Raw genomic sequence first — 20281 nt, 5'->3', positions numbered from 1 at the left:
GAAATGCTGAAATTCTCCTGCTATTTAAGTCCCCAAGTGTGTGGTTAGCTTGTTGGGTCAGCCAATCCCACTATTTCCTTCTTTACCCAATTAGAAAGGGAACCTGTACCTGATGCATACAAGTTGTATCCCCATATGGAATATAAACTCCTCGAGGGCAAGAGCAGTAGCATTTATGTCTTGGTATCCCTAATACACAGCACATTGCCTGGATGCATTTTGATTGATTAATTATTAGCTCTTCCCTCCATCCTTTCTTCTTTGGGCAGAATTATTTCAATTCTTTTAACCTTTCCACATAGTTTTATTCTCTAATTCTTCTGTCATTTTCATTGTTCACCTCAGAATCCTAAGTTCTTACTCCTCTCTGGCTTTGAAGCCCAGACCTCATTCCAATAGCTCATTCCAGGAGGCTTGGAGCATGGTAACCTAATGTAATTCCGACTATGGACCATATTTTTATATACCACTCATGGGATCCCTGTTACTGATACATGCTGGCCAGGTATGTTATCAGTGCACTGTGTTTTCAGGAGGACTGGCCTAAAGCTTAAATATAGTTTTCTTAAAATCTCATAGACTAGACTATAGGTTTGGCTAGCTGCCACTGAAATATGCTGACTTAGAACAGAAATATAGAGCTGTTGAATGCTAAGCTATTTTTCATCTAACTGAAGGATTTGAAAAAGAAGGGTTATTGTTTCATGCTACTCATTCTAGAATCTGGCTTAAGTCATGAAGCATAATACACCTTACATCTCTCACCATTTAACAAGAAAAGCACCAAATGGAGATATGACCTAGACACAAAGAAGGTCAACATAATAAATTGAAGGAGAAAGAAAGGAATTATCTGTCAAATGTATGGATAGATGAGTTCATGACCAAATAAGAGATAGAAAGGATCCCAGAAGATAATGCAAGCAATTTTATTTGCATAAAATTTAACAAGTTTGTATACAAACAAAACAAACACAGCTAAAATCAGAAGAGAAGCAGGAAACTGGGGGAAAATCTTTACAGCAAGTTTCTCTGATAAAGGTCTTATTTCTAAGATACATAGGAAACTGGTTTAAATTTATGACTAACAGTCATTTCCTCACTCACAGATAGTGAAAGGATATGAACAGGCTAGTTTTCAGAGGAATACATATAAGCTACCAGAGTCAGATTTAAAGTTCTAAGTCATAAATAATTGCAGAAAATCAGATTAAAAACAACTTTGAGACCCCACTTCACACCCATCTGATTGGCAAAGTGGACAAAAAGAAGAAAACAACAAACGCTTAAGGAGTTGTGGAAAAATGGATACATTAATGTACTGTTGGCAGAGTTGTGAACTGGTCCAGCCACTATGAAAAGCAATTTGGAACTATGTCCCCAAAGCTATAAAACTGGACAGAAATACCACTACTAGGTATATACCCCAAAGAGATCAAAGAAAGAGGAAAAGGACCATACATACAAAAATATTTACAACAGCTTTTTTGTGGTAGTAAAGAAGTGGAAATTGAAGAGGTTTCCATCAATTGGTGAATGACTAAATAAGTTCTGAATGTGATGGAGTACTATTATAGTGTAAGAAATGATAAAGGAGATGATTTCAGAGAAACCTCAGAAGACTTGTTTGAACTGCTGTAGAGTGAAATAAGCAAAACCAGGTAAAACAGCATACACAATAACAACAGTATCACAAAAAACTGAGTGTGCTGGGGTATAGAGAGGCTTCTCACCAATGAACTAGCTACTGAGAGATGAACTCTTTGGCCATGGCAACTCATGAAGCAAAGAAAAATACAAAATGTTGCTCAGTGCTATGTGTCCCCACTTCTATTTCTACACTGGCAATGTGGTGGTAGTGAGGTAGAAAAGGAGACAGAGGAGGGTTTTTAGACCAGCTATAAAAACTAATCTTGTAGGTCTCTAAGTGTGCAATCGCTGCCCAATGACCACTGAATGGGATGGACGTGTGAAGTGACTCGCTCCTAGAGGAACTGGATCATGTTCACACTGACATTCTCACTGTAAATGAAACAAGATATAAGGAAGCTGAAGCTAAACGGAAAGATGGCTCACAAATTCTCTTTGAAAACACAAATAAAGGAGTTGGTTTTATCATGCCTCCAAAGTGAACAAGAAATATCACTGTATGAGACATCTGGTCATCTGGTATTGTGATGCTCATGATAAGTATTTATAAAAAAAAATGAACAACCACTAAAATAACTGCAGCTTATTTGCCAACAACAGTGCAGAGGACAGAGAGGTAGAGGAATTTATGAAGAATTCAATGGAAACTTCCAAATGAAGTCTACATATGTCTTAATACTCAGTGACTCCAATATAAACATGGGCATAGGATTTGACAAGAAACAATATATGGGAAGAAATAGCTAAGGAATAGGACACAAAAGGATATATATATGCTCATATGTGCATATATATGCTTCTCTAGATATATATATATATGTGTATATATATATATGCATATGTACATGTCTATATATCATGAATACTTTTTTCAAAATATTTTAAAAAAAAAGCTTTCTTCTCCAGGCTGTACTCTTGACTCATCTCTGTAGGACTTTTGGTCCCCCACTGACCATCTCTTCCCCGTAGACACTCTCTCCTCTCTAAATTTTCATGACATTGCTCTCTTCTGATTCCCCCTCTACTGATCTGACTGCTCTCTCTAGATACTCAGTCTCCTTTGCTGGATCATCATCCATGAGCCACTCCCTATCCCTAGGTATGCCCAACGCTGTCCTGGATCCTCTTCTCTTCTTTTTCTACATTCTCAGGGATCTCATTAGCTCCAATAGGTTCAGTGATCATTTCTGCAAAATCTACCTATCTGGCCCTCATCTTTCACCTGAGCCTCAGTACTATATTACTAACTGTTCCCTGAATTCTCTACCTGGCTGTCCCACAGGTACTTCAAATGCCATCTAGTTAATCCTTCCACAAAAATCATACTCATACTCTTCTCTCCACTCTTTCAGACTCTTGCCTCTCCCTTGGGCTCTTCTAACAGACTCTTAGCTGGTCTCCCTGACTCTAATCTCTCCCCCCTCTCCAATCCATCTGCCATACAGTCCTGCTTTTCTATCCTCCCTAGCAAGGAACATGCATAAGGTCTTCAATAATCCATAGTTAAAGCTAGAAATTTGAAACATCTATTGACTAAAAGAGGCAAAAAATCTGGGGTTCAATTTCTGTTTCTCCATCCAATTGATGAGACATCAGTTTCTCCAACCATGGGACAAAAGCAAAACTTTGCACCAATTAATGCTATCTACCCCCTCTCAAGGAGCTTGTAAAAAGTTACTTTTCTCTAATAAAGCCCTGAAAATAGAAGAATGGTAGCAACCCCAGGTAACTCCCCTTGATCTGGGGTTGCAGGCTATGGAATGAGGGAGTGATGACAAGATGCAGTAAGAGGAAGGTGCAGGCTGAATAAGAACATGAGAACACCCTGAATGCAATATGATATTCATCTGATCTTTTCCTCATGATGATTCAGATACAAATTAGAGTGAGAACCTTATGCTCTTAAAGGAAGAAAAACTACATATGGGCTGTGAGGGGCAAAGGGGAGATGGGAAACAAACATAGGCCGTGTGTTTGCACAGATGCGAGGATGGAGAAAGAAGTGAAAACAGGAAATGTCAGCCTGAGCCTCCCAAAGTCCAGCGGTGGGGGCAGGGCAGTAGTATCGGCCAAGGGAGGGGCCAGGGACTGAAATCTGTCTTCTCCTACTACTCTGGTTTTAAACGTCCAGTGAGAAAAAGAAGACAGATGGTCTTTGCTTTCATTCTTAGGTGGATCTGCCAAGGCAAACAGACTGCGAACGTTTCCCGCCCGCCAACTCTTCAGTTAGTAATAACTGAAGCTGGTGGTGGCAGTCTCCTGGGACTTCCAGGCAGTACCCCCGCACCCCCTCCCCAAATGTCACAACCATACCCATCACAACAGAAGGGATAACTCACACTAGCAGGAAGGGGAACAAGCTTCCTGAGAAAAACTTCCTCTGGCATTTATTCACAGCTCTCATGGACTGACTAACAGCTATCCTGTCGGCTGACCTCCAGAACAGTCAGCTAACCATGTCAGAGTATCGAGGGGAGAGGGCAGGGTGTAAGTGTGGGAAAGGGGGCTCTAAGCTTGGACACAGACATTCCCATGCTGTCCTGAGCTCAAGGATCATGCCAATCTTTGGGGAAGGAGGTAGGATTAGGGTCCTAAAAAGAGATTGATGACTAATGTATTCCATGGGAGCAAAAGGGGTATCAGGATGACCAGAGTAATTTTTAGGTGAAAATGAGAGGGAGTGAAAGGGTCTGAGAAGCACAGGTTGGACCTGTCTTCTTGGGCAGCATTGAGGTTGGTCAGCTCCCCTATGGAAAGGCTGAGGGAAAGCATTCTAAGAGAGCGGAAGCACTGGGTAGGTAAAGACAAAAGTCTATGGATGAGAAGTGTCTGGCATAGGCCACATGTAGCCTGCAACACTCCTGAATACAGCCAAAACAGGATTAAAATGTAATTGTGAAACATTTAATAAAATAAAATTACAACACAGACAATGTTAATTTGTGATTTTCTAAGTCAATATTTTTGCTAATCTGAGATGTGGCCTGATTAGGACAGATACCTGGTCTTTTGCTGAATTGTCACCACCTTTGTCCTGGACACTACATACCTTTTAATGTAGTCTAAAACCGTATTAGCTTTCTTGAATGTCATGGCAAGTTATTAATTCATGATGACTTCATAGCCCACTAAAATCCCCAGATCTTTTCCCAGGAAATATCAACTATCCACATGTCTCCAATCCTATACCTGTGCAATTGATTTTTTGAACCCAAGTAAAGGACTTTGTATTTATTCCTTTTATCAACTTCCTAAGATTATAAATTACAGATAAACTGCTGATTTATCAATGAAGGTAGTTTCCTAGGCAGCTAGATGGTGCAGTGGATAGAGCGGTAGTCCTGGAGTCATGAAGACCTCAATTCAAATCTGGCCATGGACATTTAAGAGCTAGGTGCCATTTAACTTTTGCTTGCTCAGTTTTTTCAACTGTAAAATGCGGATACTAATAGCACCTATCTCTCAAAGCTGTTGTGAGCCTCAAATGAGAATTTGTAAAGCACTCAGCAAAGCGCCTGGCATATGACAAGGACAATATAAATACTATCTGTTAAGTAATGTATTAATTTATTTTATTCATATTAACAAATTATATAAATTATATTTATCATTTATTGAAAAATTAAACCAACTCTTGAAACCCAACAAGATCTTTTTGAGCCCAGACTCTATCATTCAACATACTAGCTCTCCTTCCCTGCCTTGATCTGTAAATCTGCAAATTTGATAAGCATACTACCTATCCCTTCATGTTTCCAAGTCACTACCTAGCTAGAATATCGTTCTGGGAAGATCACGCAGCTTTCACAGATTTTAATAATTCCAGTATCTACATTTATCATAAATTCCTTTGGGAACATCTCCCTCCTTAGATTTTTACACTGGTAAACACAAGTGCTCTTTTGGGGGAGCAGGGCTATAAGCCAATCATTAGACTAGGGGATTTTCCCACTCCTTGACATTTCATTTGTGGCTCTGTTGGCTCTGTTTGCTCTCCTTTGCTGTGAAGAAATGGGTACCTTCATTTTCTGTTGATTATGAGTTCCTGAACATTTGAATTTTGTTTGTTTTTAATTCTTATAACTGCTGAGAAAATAGTCTGTTCATAATAAGAAAAAAGCTGTACCTTCCTCAGCCTAAATATAAAATTTCAATACTTAAGACAAGCTATCCCTGGTGAAGAATAAAATCCACCAACAAGCAAAGAAAGGCTCAGATTTCAGGGAATAATGTACATAGGCTTCATAAACCACTTGGTTTGATTTTCTCCCCATACCCACACCCCACCATGAACACATTCTATCTCTTACTATATACTTTACAATCCCTTGTTTCTTTTCTTTTCCTTCCCCTCCTCCACCATCACTCAAGATCCCGGTCAACCTGAACCCCTGGTTTCACATTCTGACAAGCCCTTTAATGCTATGTCACAAACAGCACTGTTCACTGGAGAGCACCATTTCCTGTGGAATTTGCTGGCATAATTTTAGACTTATTTGGCCAAAACAGAAATGGATAGTGTTGAGAAAGGATGCTGGGAATGTTTATTTTCTGATGGAGCAATAATATGACCAAATTTTCTTTTATTCTTTTTGTTTGCTTAGCTTTCGCTTGTGGTAAACTTTTTTATCATTATGCAACTTCAAGTATTGGCCTAATAGGTCCCTAATCTTCAATGAAAATATCTGGGAGTAACTCAGACAGTAAGGGCTCTTTACCCTTTTATGCTGGATTAAAAATTTCTCTAAGGAAGGCAAAGTGGGACTCTAAATGGACCACCTAGAACAGTGCCTGGTCATTTGCACAGTTCTTTAAGCACCATCCTTTTCCTCTTCTCCCCCATCCCCCATCAGAACAACCTCTCTAGTAGGAGACACAAGGTATTCCAGGATCTCAATCTCTCCTTCCATCTAGACGTAGTTCCCCTCCCCTCCTCCTCAACCAAATTTGTCTTTAAAAACTGATTTGAGGGTATGGAATGTGTTGTTAACCCTATATGTCAGAATTGCTAGTGATTGTTCGTTCTTGCCAGGATACTTTACATGTCAGATGTATTGTCAGGCAAGTTGATATAATAACAGGCTGGAACTCTTTAGTGACCCCAGATTTTGCTAAAGACAAGAGTAAACAAATCGTGAGTTTGTGGTGAACAAGATTCAGTTTGCAATGTGCATTCCGCAATCACCACTTTGGTTGCACAATCTAAGAGAAGCATTTTGCAGTCCTCCTAAGGGTCATAGACACAGAGTTAAAAAGGACTTCAGATACCATGTAGCCCAGATCCTTCATTTTACAGGTAACAAAACTGGCACTGGGGCAGATTACGTGATTTTCCCGAGGTCACTCAGCTAGTAAGTGGCAGAGGAAGGATTAGAACGGAGGTCCTCCTACTCCGCGGCCAGTGCCATCTGTGATACTGTGGAACTATGATACTTCCCATCCCTCTGTCCTTGTTGTTTCATGTCCTTGGTCACCAGGATTTCTGCCTTCTCAAGATCAGAACAGAGTTTCAGTCAAGCAGAATGGCAGCACTCACTATTCTTAATACCCAAAGTCTGACTTGCCCCATCAACAAATCAGTCTCCTTCCCATCCCTTCCCTTTCCTTACCATTTACAATACACATCTAGAATGATCTGGTCACCTCCCTGTTCTAGAACCTGCTGCAAACACAACCATCAGCAGAAGCCATACCTGCATATTCACAGAACGATAGATGGAGAGCCGAATGGACCTTAAAGATCAGCTAATCCAACCTCCACTTTTACAAATGAGGAGAATGAGGCCTAAAGAGGTACGTTACTTATCCAAGACACCCAATAAGTGATCAGGCTTCAAGGTCAGGACATAAAATCAGAGACTTAGAACTGGAAGGAACCTCACTGGACAGGTCATGTACTCCGATCCCTTATTTTACAGACAAGGAAACAGAGGGCCAGGAAAGTGAAATGACTCGTGCACAGTCACAAAGGTGACCCAATGCCTCCTGGACAATCTCCAACATCAGGCTCTGCTGGACATGCTAGAAAGCATAGGAATAAATGGATTTTTCCTATTCAAATCCATAAATGGATTTTTCCTTATTTTCAATTTCCCAATTTAGTTTCCTTATTCAATAAATAGTATTCATCCATAACCAAGAGCGAACATTATATGTCATGGAGAAAAGTTGGACACCTTTGCAACAGGATCAGGGACAAAGCAACTGTAAGCAAACTCTTTATAGAAGGAAGGAAACAAGTGTTTCCTCCTGTGTGCCAGGTACTGTATTATGTCCTTTACAGACAATATCTCACTTGATCCTCATAACAACCCTGAGAGGCTTATTATTTCTATTTTACCATTGAGGAAACTAAGGCAAACAGAGGTTAAGTGACTTGCCCAAGGTCACACAGCAAGTAAGACTCTGAGACTGGTTTGAATTCAGATCTTCCTAACTCTAGGCCCAGCACTCTAACCATTACCCCACCATGCTGCCTCAGAAATAAAGACAGACCTAAGAGTCTAAGTGTAGAGAATCTATCTGACTGGTCTTTTTACACTATACTGTACTGGTCTTCTCTTGTCCATTTTATTTTCAACACATCTCTCACCTCTATCCTCTTCTCTCTACTAATCAAATGAGATAACACTTGTAAAGCACAGTGCCTGGTGTGTACTAGGTTCTTAATTAATGCTTCTTCCTCCCTCCTCCCGTTCTCCTTTCACTAACACAGAGTAAGCCCCTAGTTCAGGGTCTCATCATCTCTCACCTCTGTTACTTTAACAGCCCAACTGGTCCCCTGGCCACCAGCCTCTGCCTTCTCTAATCCATCCTTCACAAAGCTGTCAAACTGATATTCCTAAAAGCCAAGGGCTGAGCCTGTCATTTCCTGATTGAGAAGCCTGAGCAGTTCCTTACTGATTCAAGAATAAAATACATACTGCAATGTTTGGCATTTAAAATCCTTCATGATTTGGCTTGCACCTTACCTTTTCAAAGTGATTTCATATGACTCTCCCACATGAGCTCTATGTTCCAGACAAACTGGCCAATTTGATGTGCCTCATATAGGACCTTCTTTCTCCTGTTTCCACGATTTTGCACATACCAACAATGCTTTCCTTCAATACCTCACAGAATCCCTACCTCCATGTAAGCCTTTGCCAAAGTCCACCAATCTTACAGACATGGAAAGAATTCATGACCAAATGAAATAGAACAGATCATAGATATAAAACGGATAATTTTGATTATATAAAATTGAAAAGTTTTTTGCACAAACAAAAGTAATACAGCTAAAGCTAAAAGGGATGTGGTAATTAGAGTCAAAAAACCTTTGCAACAAGTTTCCTTGGTACAGGTCTCATTTCCATCTAATTAAAATTTGTAAGAATAAGAGCCATTTTCTAACAGCTAAGTGGTCAAACAATATGAAAATGTAATTTTCAAAAGAAGAAATACAATCTATCAATAACCATGGAAAAAATGCTCCAAATAACTATTAATTAGAGAAATTACAAATTAAAGGCACTCTGAGGTTCTACCTTTCACCCATCTGATTGGCAGCAATGACAAAAAGGAAAATAACAAATGTTGGAGGGGCTGTAGAAAAACAGATACACCAATGCACTGTTGTTGGTGGAACTGTAAAGTGGAAGAGACACTCTAAAAAGCAATCTGGTACAATGCCCCCAAAGTTACTAAATTGTGCATACCTTTGGACCCAGAGACTTCATTACTAGGCACATATAAGCATATACCCCAAAGGGATCAAAGAAAGAGGAAAGGGAAAAAAGGAAAAATAACCTATGTGTACAAAAATATTTATAGCAGCTCTTTGTGGGGTGGCAAAGAATTGGAAATTAAGGGGATGCCCATCATCTGGGGAATGGTTAAATGAGTTGTGACTTATGATTGTGATGGAATACTATTGTGCTATAAGAAATGAGGAGCAGACGGACTTCCTAAGAAGCTGGAGAGTCTTATACGATCTGATGATGAGTGAAGACAGCAGAACCAGGAGAACATTGTACACAACCACAGACACATTGCTTCTGTGATGACTAACTTTGATAGACTTGGCTCTTCTCAGCAATGCAAGGTTCTAAGACAGCTCCAAAAGACTCATGATGGAAAAGGCTATCCACATCCAGAGAAAGAATTACAGAATCTGAATGCAGATTGAAGCAAACTATTTGCTCTTTTTTTTTCTTTTTGGTTTTCTTACATCTTTCTCATGGTTCATTTCATTGGTTATAACTCTTCTTTACAACTTGACTATTGGGAAAATAAGTTTAATGTGAAGGTATATGCAGAACCTATATCAGATTACATGCTGTCTTGGGTGGGGAAGGGGGAGGAGAGGAAAGGGGAGAAAATTTGGAACTCAAAAACTTGTGGAACTAAGTGTTGTAAACTAAAAAAATTAATTAATTAAAAAAAAAGAAATGACAAGCAAGACACTTTCAGAAAAACCTGGAAATACTTACACATACTAATGTAAAGTAAGCAGAAGCAGGAGAACACTGTACCCAACAACAGCAATATTGGACAATGATCAACTGGTGAAACGAGTCTAGCATTGGGACTTTGGCCCTTTTCTACATTCTGCATTCCAAAGCTGGCCCTGATAAATTGTCAATTGCCTCATATACCTTCAATGCTCCCAGCCTGCCCTGCCTGTACCACTTCCCTCTCTTTCTGTCCCATTCAGAGGCCTAGCACTCTCTGATTCATTACAAAAATTTAATTTTAGGGAACAATGAGATAAATCCATGCATATTAAAGTATAAATCACACAAGCATATATTCATGCTAAGTAGGAAGGAAAGCAAAAGCCAAAGGAATTAATCTCTAATGATGGCATTTCAGGCATCATCAAAAAAATGGCCAAAGAAGTATTTAGGGAGGCAGAGGGTTTTTCTCATAGTCCCACTCCTGAAGGCAGGTATGTCATCTACCTGTGTATATCACTCAGGAGTACCATGGACTACTAAATGGAAATACATTTAGAGGACTGGGGTTTGAAGATTGCTTATTTTTTTTTGCAAGGGGGAAGGCAGGGCAATTAGGGTTAAGTGACTTGCCCAATGTCACACAGCTAGTAAATGTGTCAAGTGTCTGAGGCCTGATTTGAACTCGGGTTCTTCTGACCCCAGGGCTGGTGCGCTACTCACTGCACCACCTAGCTGCGCCGGAGATTGGTTCTAAGTAACTTCTTAGGCCTTAGCTTCCTGATAAGTAAAGGAAAGGGGTCAGACTAGATTACAGATTAAAAAATCACAGGTGTAGAGCTGGAAAGGACCCCCAGAGGCCACGTAGTCCTGACTTCTAAGGTTCCTTTTGGCTCTCAGTCTATAATCTTATAATCTCCTCCTCAACCAGGAAGCTGCCCTGACCCAACTGTAAGACTTGTAGAGACAAAAGATCAGGCTGGAAAACAGTCCTTGCCTCCTCCTCCTCCAGGGTTGAAGATGGGTGTGGCTGTTGGCATATGGGTTGTATGTTTAGGATTGTTTGCTCCTGTACATACTGAAGTCTGTACAAGTCTGGAATACAGGTCAGAACCTGAAGGGTCCTAACTTTGGGAACACTGATGATGAAAGTGGCTTCCTGTGTCTTGGCAGACAGATGATGGACCAGGGGTGCAGAATGAGGCGTACGTTTTCAGACACGTCTGATGTATTGGTTTGCTTTGACTATACTTATTTATTACAAGGAAAGGCTTTTACAGAAGTAGGGGAAGAGTTGGTGGGTAGTGATGCAAATGGAAAAAAATCAATCACTCAAGGAAATATTAAAATTATACAAAAGAAAACAAAAAGAATTTCAAAAGAGAAGAGGAACAAGGCAATTTTGCTACTACTTTGTTGGATTTAGCATATAATCTTTTAAAATAAACTACATAATAGAAGTTCAATGGTTAGTATGAGAGCCTCTTTTGTTCTTGGTATACTGAAATAGTTGAATTATTGAATAAGTTCATAATAAAAAAAGAAATTTATGGGGCAGCTAGGTGGCACAGTGAGTAGAGCACCAGCCCTGGAGTCAGGAGGACCTAAGTTCAAATCTGGCCTCAGACAATGGACACACTTACTAGCAGTGTGACCTTGGGCAAGTCACTTAACCCCAATTGCCCTGCCTTCCCCCCTCCAAAAAACAAAAGGACATTTTTAAAAGTAGTTTGGTAGGATGGAGAAGGCAGAATAACTGTATGATATGTCTGGGAGGGAAAAGATACTCCATTTTTCCATCAAAGAAGCAAAAGAAATTCACATTATTATTATTGCTGGTATATACAGGGGAAGTAAGACCCTAAAGGAGAGACAGGAGGTGCTCTCTACCAGGTGAATCGAACCCTAATCTCAATCATTACCTCCTTTCCGACCCTGATGGTGACAGCCAAGGATTCTGACCCCAAAAGCCTTGGGAACAGCAGTGCCTTAAGGAAATTAAAGCTTTAGAAAGAAAGAAAAATCTCATACATACAGTTACTAGCAAAGTCAAAAAGAAAACCCAGGACCGGGATCTTCATCACTGGAGAGTTAGGGAATGTCTTTGTACCTAAAAAATCCAAGAGAGTTAAACAAAAAATTTATTGGCAACAATAAAAGACTTTAGTAAAGTGGTAGCATACAAAATAAACCCACAAAAATTATGCCTCAAAAGAGGTAGTATAGTGGAGTGAAAAGAATGTTGGCTTTAGATTCAGAGGGCCTGTACTAAAATGCCTGCTGTTACTTGCCAGTTGAGTAACCCTGGATAAATTCACTCTTTAAAACATAACTTTCTCATAAAAAGGCGAGATGGTTTCTAAGTCTTCCCAAGCTCTGAGTTCTGTGATCCTATGACTCCTGGTCCAGGGGTCCTTCTACTCCATCCCACTGATGAGTTTGGTGGGAATTTCCTTTCAGAAGTTACTATCACTGTCCCCTAAGACCCATGGTTCTTCCAACCTCTTTTCGGGCTGGTTCATCTCTCCAATTTGTATGGTAGAATGCTCATGCCATGGGGCAGATGTAAGTCCAATGGCTGACTTCTTCTGCATTAAATCACTGATGGGGACGGGGGGAGGGGAGTGAGGTGGAGAGAAGCTGAAAAGCTACCTGAAGTTCTCCAGAGAAAAGTAGGGGACAAATATTAGCATCAGTTATGGTCTATTTTGCAAGGGTGGGGAACCTGTGACCTCAAGGACTTATGCCTTGTGGCCTTTGGGTGTGGCCTTTTGACTGCACCCAAGTTTTACCAAACAAATCCTTTTATTAGGGGGATTTGTTCGGTGACGTTTGGATTCAAAGGGCTGCACCTGAGGACCTAGAGGGCCACATACAGCCTCGAGGCTGCAGGTTCCCCATCCCTGGTATTGGCTGCATAAGTTTGTTTGACAAAACGAAATTCTGCTTAAAACTGTTTAAACAGCATTTCTGACTTCCACTATGTGGGGTCAAGGCCATTCTATTTCCAAAGCTTAAAATATACAAATATTCCAGGGATCAAAGTTTCACTTAAGAACACAACATCAAACCTGAATCAAACTGTCTATCTGAAGGCATATTACTGATTAACAGAAACAGGATAAAGTATGTGATAAATTATGCTGGGCTCAGAGAGAATTGCCTCTAGCCTGAAACTAACATGACTATCTGGGGATCTAACTACAAGGTAAGGTGCCCTCCAGTTTTAGGGATGTTGCCAAACATCTTTGAAATCTGGGAAAACAAATGTCTTCTCAAGGGAGATTTATGGAGGCATATCCCAAATGCTATTTAAAGTAGTCCTGCAAGGGTTTACCATGAAGTGGGGCAGTGTTTCTGGAGTCAATAGTTTGGACACCTAATTACTTTTTCACTTGGGACCCAGAATTTTAACTTCAGCTATTTTTATTTGCTCTTCAAGCAAATTTCCTGGGCTTCTCTTAAGGAAAATATTTTTCTAGCTCACTGTGTGACTTAGGGCAAGTCACTACCTTCTCTGGGTCTGTTTCCTCCTCCACAAAATCAGGGGTTGATTTTCCTCTAACAAACTGTAATGTAAATAGCCGTGGAGACTAATCAAATGAATTTGGTTAAGGGGTGGAGAAATGAAGGGCCACAGCTGTGGGAGACTTGGGGAAGTCCAGAATGAGGAAAAGGAACAGGGAAATAAGGGCTAGAATATTGCCCATTGGGGAGAACCAAACTATATGGGTTCTTTTAAAATAAGTTATACATGTATTATACACACACATATGTGATACTTAAGCAGCCAGCTATTGCTAGAAAAACCCTGCCCCCAGCCCCTAATTGCAAACCCCAGTCTGCATAAGAAAAAACAGACTGAGTTCCTGCCGTTTGGTGAGTGTCCTGGGCCCCTAAGACTTTTCCAAGGAATATAAGCTAATTACCAGGAAAAAGCCTAACCATCTTCCTTTGTCTAACTGAGTGGGCTCAGAGATATCTCTATCTAATGTCAACAGACTGAGCCAGAGCATCCCTTGCTCTGTCCATAGCCATTAAGGATGAAAGCCTCGGCCCTAGACATTATCTTGAATTATATGGCTTCTGCCTTATCTTGAGCCTTCCTTGTTGTGGGAGTTACAGCAAGATGGGCACAGGGATCCTGGGTTGTAATTTCAGTTGATACTTTGTCAGCTATCTGATATGTTGTATTTACAATCTATTGAGGAGGTTCCTCTAATGTATCATGGTCATAAAAAGTGAAGTAACACAGGCTTGCTGAGTCTGCAAAATGACAATTCAAGAGATAATTAACCACTAAATGTATTCTCTATATAAACCACCCTTTCGCTTCAAACGTTGCCATTGATTTGGGAAGCCCCAATGGTCGCGGGCTAAATAAATTCTCCACTTAAAACTTATACTCTGTGATGTGTCTCACTCGCTTCTGGTATAACACATATAAAGTTCTTTCCAATTAACAAGCATTTATCTTCTTTCCTTCCCATCCCGGCAAATGGGAAAACAAAATCCTTGTAATAAATATGCAGCCAAACAAAACAAATTTCCACCTTGGACAAGTCCAAAATTGTGTTTCATTCCGCATACTGAGTGCATCATCTCTGTGTTAGGATATGAATAGCAATCTTGAGAAAAGATTTTTTGATAATTATTTAGGAACAACTGCATTCTATCAGGGTGAAACAGGGCCCCTCAAAATCCAGTATTACTGAAGGTGCCCCTAGGCAGCTCTGCTGGCCGTCCAAACCCCACTTGCTGCGTCTCTCCCCGCGCCCCAATCCCCACCCCTCCAGCCCGTAAGGCAGAGAACCTCCGGGCTTGTCCTTTGAGCCAGGATGCAGGACCACGTTCGCACCCCAAAGCCTGGCACTAAGAGGCCCCGCTGCCCGAGGCCCGGAAGGAGACAGACTCGTGCCAGAGTCCCTTAAGATCTCTGTCGACCCAGAGGCTTGCCCTGGGGTTACGCTCCCGGCCTTGGCTGCGTTGTCGCTCCCCGGAAAGGACGGGGAGGGTTAGGAAAGGCGGAGGACCCACTTTTGATCCCTGTAGGCATTAGAACAGGCGTGACCTAAGCGCTTACGGTTTGTCCAGTTACTGCGCAAGGCCGCAGGTTGGCAGAAGCCGCTGGAACCCGGGAGGGTGACGGCAGCGATGCAACTACGGCTGCAAGCTATCAGGCAGGATGCAGCAGCGTCTGACGCAGCGGCTCGGCCTTGGGGCAAGCGCAAGCTGACCCCTTCCAGCGTCCCCGCCTCCGTCGAGATCTGGCCACAGCAGCCACCGACTGGGCGCTCCTCCACAGGAACGTTTCAGGATTCGGGGGAGGTCTATCCACCAACCCAAGGCCTGGCCACGCCCAGCGATGAGCCCTCCCCCCATAGCCATGAGCGTTCTGGTCTGGAACGTGAGATGGGGACCCTTGCCAGGCCACCTCAAGCTAGGGCAGGAGGTGGAGAGGCTCCTGGGAACTGTAGTTTCACCATGTAAACAAGACCTAATGCACACACAATTCAGCTTCCCCAGCCCCTGATTAGCTTCCCTGCCCGCTAACATCAAGGACCGTTATGTCCTTCAACATGTAATCTGGTTCTGCTTCTCCTTTTCACCTGCTCCCTCGATAACCCTCTGCCTCTCTTTCTTCCACCACTCCAACCCCTTAACAAATGAACATCAGCAGAGGTCTGAAAAGCCGGGTAACTGAACAGAGCTTCAAACAAGACCAATCCTTAGATTTGTCCCATAGATTTATAACATAAATATCCAGGTCGTCGTTGTGTGTATTTGTGGGGCATTGGCAAAAATAGTTGTGACAGTACAAGTGATAAATTTGGCCAACACTGCATCATTTCCTTTCCCAATAATAGGCTTTCCCAGGACACAGGAGACAAAGTCCAAACTATTCTGCCTTCGTTCTCACTTATCTGCAATATGAATGTTCCACTCCAGCCAGGGTGCTGCCTTGATGCATGCACGTTAAACACTTGCTATAAAAACTTGCCTAACCTTGAAGAATTAAGATTGACCGGGAATAATTATCTACTGTGGCTATTTTTAATAATCCTATTATTTCTCTTCAGTGTGAGAACCCTGGCATTTATAACTTGTCAGTGGGATTTAAACCCAGGTCTTCCTCATTCCAAATCCAGTATTCTGTTACTTATAGGACATTGTATTAATTATCTTATGCTACCTAGAGAGAAGAAGGGAAAAAAAGACTCTAAGCAACAATGGCCAGTCTGTTACATGTGTTGATTGAAGATCCGGGAATCCAGAGGAACTGAATCAGGTTGAAGTGCTTTACGATATTTACAAATCACAGACCAACAGTTACAGTGGGATTTGTATTTATGCATATCATTGATACAAGTATCAATAGAAATATTGAAATAAAATAGAAAGTATCAGTTTATGTCAGAACAAGAAAAGAATGAGGAAGATGTCCCAAGAACAGTGCTGGAATTATAAGGCAATACTGGAAAAGGTCAAATTGCTTGGAGAATATGGTCAACAGTAGAATTTCAAGAACTCTTTGAATGTCCATAGAAACAAGACCAGTAAGTTACTTTCAACCTGTTCAAAATATTCTTTGAATAACTTGACACTCAAGGTCTCTACTCCACCCCTGCCCTCTTTCGCTTTACTTAGCTTCCTTTAACAAGAGGGAATGTGGCAGAGTGGACCGTGCACTAGATTTGATTCCTGATTTTATTTCTTATTACTTGTGATCATGGGCAAGTCCTTAAACTTTAAAAAAAGTTTTATCTGAATTTAAACACTGAAAAGGAGCATTTCTATATACATAGCAGAATACAAAAAGGATTCTCTATGAAACTGTAAATCTCCATTCCATAAAACTCAATTTAAAAAATTGTATAAATTCTACATGCTACTCTCAAAATTGTCCAGCTAGTGTGTACTTCTTCCTAAATTTCTTTCTCTTCTTTTCTGTGCATTATATAAAAATAAAGTTATAGTAGTGGATTGGGGGCATCACCATTGCTAGTTCCTCATTCCCCTCTACCAACCTTCCCATTTGAAAATTAAGAGAGAGAAAAATCCTTGTAATAAATAAAATAAGTTGTCAAACATACAGGGGCCATGTCAAAAAGTGTATGTCTCTTTCAGCACTGTGTCCAACATCTCTGTCAGGAGATGGGTAAGATTTCATCAGAAGTCCTTTGGGGATATGGTTCGTCATTGCATTGTCTTTCACAATTGTTTTTTTTTTACTACTGTCCTTATAAAATTTGGTCTGTTTCTGCTTACTTCACTCCGTTAATTCATACCACCCAGGATACTTTGGAATTCCTTCATCATTTCTTATGGTGCAATGATATTCCATTACATACATATCTAACAGTTTGTTCAGCCATTCTCTACTTGTCTAAGACAATCTAAGGCACCACCTTATATTTTTTTCTTCCAACCCTTCTCCCCACTTTTAATCTTCCATTAAGGATGAAAAAATGTGTTTTGCTTCAACTAGTCCCTCCCTGGCATTATCTTCTCTTAATCCCATTCCTCCTCCTCCCCCATCTGCACTTGTTTCCTTGAGCTTTATTTAGTTCTACACCAAATTCTGTGTTCAACTCTACTTTGTAAGGTTCATCTGATGCCCATTTCCCCCTCCCTCCCCATCTTCCATGTTTGCAAACTCTTCACAAATCCCATTTATGGGAATTAGCAAACTCTAACCCTTTCTTCCTCCTTTCTACACTAATATACTCCTCTTACCCTCCCTTCTCTTTCGCCTCAGAATAGAGCCAATGTAACCCCAGGACCTCTTTTTCTTATTTAACTCCATCAGCATCCCCTGAAGACACTAAGGTTCTAAAGCATCAGTTGTTTCTTCTCCCCCATTAGATTAGCACATCATGATATAGCTCCTTCCAACTGATCAAATCAATTTACTTTTCTATGTTTCTCTGGACTCATGTTCTTACTCAGCTCTTTTCATGAGATGCCTGAAAGTCCTCTGTTCATTTTTTCCCTATAGGATTATACTCAGCTTAGCAGGGTAAAATGTTCTTGGTTGGAAGCCTCTCGCCTTTGCCTTTTGAAATATTGTATTCCAAGATCTTTTCTTATGTGATCCTGACTAGTTCCTTGGCAGTTGAACTGCTTCTTTCTTGATGCTTTTGGTATTCTGATCTCAGAGCTCTGGATTTTGGCAATGATATTCCTAGTACTTTCCCTTCTGGGGATTACTTTAGGAGATTATCAGGGGATTCTTTCTATCTTTACTTTGCCTTCTGGTTCTAATAGATATGGGCAGTTTCCATTTATGCCTTCTTGAAGTATAGTGTCCAGGATTTTTTAAATCATGCTTTTCAGGGTATGCACTGGCTCTTAAAGAATCTCTATGACCAGTTTTCCAGGCCAATGGTTTTTGGTATCAGACATTTTGCATGCATTCCCTTCTCTTTCAATCTTTTGGTTTTTGTTCTGTTATTTCTTGTGGTCCTATGGAATCACTGGTTTGTTTGGTCTATTCTAGTTTTCAGAGAGTCTTATTTTTTGGGTAAAGTTTGCCACTTTTTCTTCTAAACCATTTGTTCTTCCAATTCTTTCCTTCAGGGTCTTTATTTCATTTTTTAAAATCTCATTTAATCTTTTCTAGGTATTCATGTAATCTTTAAGAACAGTCCATTTTTTTCCTGTGAGTTGTTTCACAGTTGTTATAGTTATGTTGCTTTCTTATGTTACTCTTTCTTTTGGAGGACCATCTCATGCAATCATTTTTTATTCTGGTAGGTGTTTTCTTTGAGTTCCTCAAAGAAAGTTCCTTCAGAAATGGGGCCTTATACTAGAACCAGGAAGTCCCCAATACACTTTCAGGTGGGATGGTCAACCCTGTTTGGTCTTGCCCTGGATTCCTTCACTGATTTCCCCTTCCTGAGATTAGGTCTACTCCTTGGATCTTTGAGCTCTTAGGACAGTATTAGGGACCTCAGAGTCCTTGAGATTATGCTATAGCAATGCATTGTCTGCTACCCACTTAAAATTACCAAGGTTTCCAAGGCCCCTATCCAGGGACTTTCTCAGGAGAGCTCTCTGATCTTGCTGCTTCTCTAGGCATAAAGCCTTGGGGGAAGTTCTCATTGCCATATTGGCTTCTCACTGACTTTTTTGATAGTTTTGAGCTGGAAGACACTGTAGTTTCCTCATTGGATTTCATGATCACTGTTTGGTCTGGTGAGAACTTCAGGGTTTTGCTGGAGCATTAAACTTTCATAATAAGAGAGTTAGACAATCATCTCAGGTTCCTTCCAGATCTAAATTCTTATATAAGCTACTACTACATGTTTTGCATAGAACAATTACATAAAAGTGGGAATAGTCACATAAAGTAGTGGTGTCAAACTCAAACAGAATTGGAAACCACTAATCCATACATAAGGATTCCTGTGGGCTGTTATTGACTTAGTTTTAAAATGTTACCTATGCTTTATCAAATTTTTCCTATTGTGGTAAATATTTCTCACTTGCATTTTAATCTGGTCACTCAGTAGGGCTGGATAACATTTTTGACACAGCTGATTTAGAATTTATCACCTTCAATGAAACTAATTCAAAAATGTAGTGTCTATGGAAACCTGAGAATGGGAAGCACTGGGAAGTATACTGGGAAATACAACAGATTTGGAACTAAAAGGCCTGGGTTTGGGTCCATTCTACAACCTAGTAGCTGTCTGATCCTGGGTAATGACTTAACCTCTCCAGGCCTCTTTTTCCTCAGCTCTAAAATGAGGAAGTTAGACTAACCTATCTGTAAGGTCCCTACCAAGCCCAAATCTTATATTCATGATTCCAGTGTAATTAAAGAACTTTAGAGACCTCTATTGGTTACCAGCAGACATTGCTTTGGTGGCTATTTACCACAAAGGAATTTTACTACCAATTTTACCCTCCCCCCTCTCCTTTCTATTCAAGCTTTAAAATTCCCTATCTTTTGTTAAGACTTGCCCAAACCTCCAAAACAGTGAAGTCAGAACCCTTCTTTGAAAATTTTCTATGTCTACTAGCAATAACTCCCACTGAGTGAATGATATGAACAATTTACTTGGCAATGGGAGTATTTATTCTAATACAACTCACTGGGATAGCTTCTCAATCTAAGCATGGGCTGAGAATCATCAACAAAAGCTATCAAAATTAAAGAAACTGTGATATGAGTCCATGGCTTTATAGTT

General features: G+C 40.6%; 1 protein-coding gene across 3 annotated transcripts in view; it reads right to left on the bottom strand.

Moving 5' to 3' along the window:
• LOC118846549 (epoxide hydrolase 1-like) overlaps nt 1-15449 on the bottom strand; it is a 52297-nt gene extending 36848 nt beyond the window's left edge. Inside the window, exons 1-2 of one of the 3 annotated variants that reach the window (XM_036755227.1) lie at nt 15169-15449; nt 12121-12195 (exon numbers count right to left, since the gene is read on the bottom strand). Coding sequence is in view for 2 of the 3 variants with exons in the window: in XM_036755222.1 (XP_036611117.1) it covers nt 12121-12195; nt 14639-14666 (103 nt within the window). In the remaining variant the exon portion in view is untranslated. Of the gene's footprint in view, nt 1-12120; nt 12196-14638; nt 14682-15168 lie in introns of those variants that run through there. The other 2 variants (XM_036755223.1, XM_036755222.1) reach the window with 2 other exon arrangements.
• Between the last annotated feature and the right edge of the window lie 4832 nt (nt 15450-20281).

Source organism: Trichosurus vulpecula, chromosome 4 (assembly GCF_011100635.1).
Source record: "Trichosurus vulpecula isolate mTriVul1 chromosome 4, mTriVul1.pri, whole genome shotgun sequence".
Taxonomy (NCBI): Eukaryota; Metazoa; Chordata; class Mammalia; order Diprotodontia; family Phalangeridae; genus Trichosurus; species Trichosurus vulpecula.
Note: the sequence above shows the minus strand (reverse complement) of the source record. Positions and strands in the feature narration are given on the sequence as shown.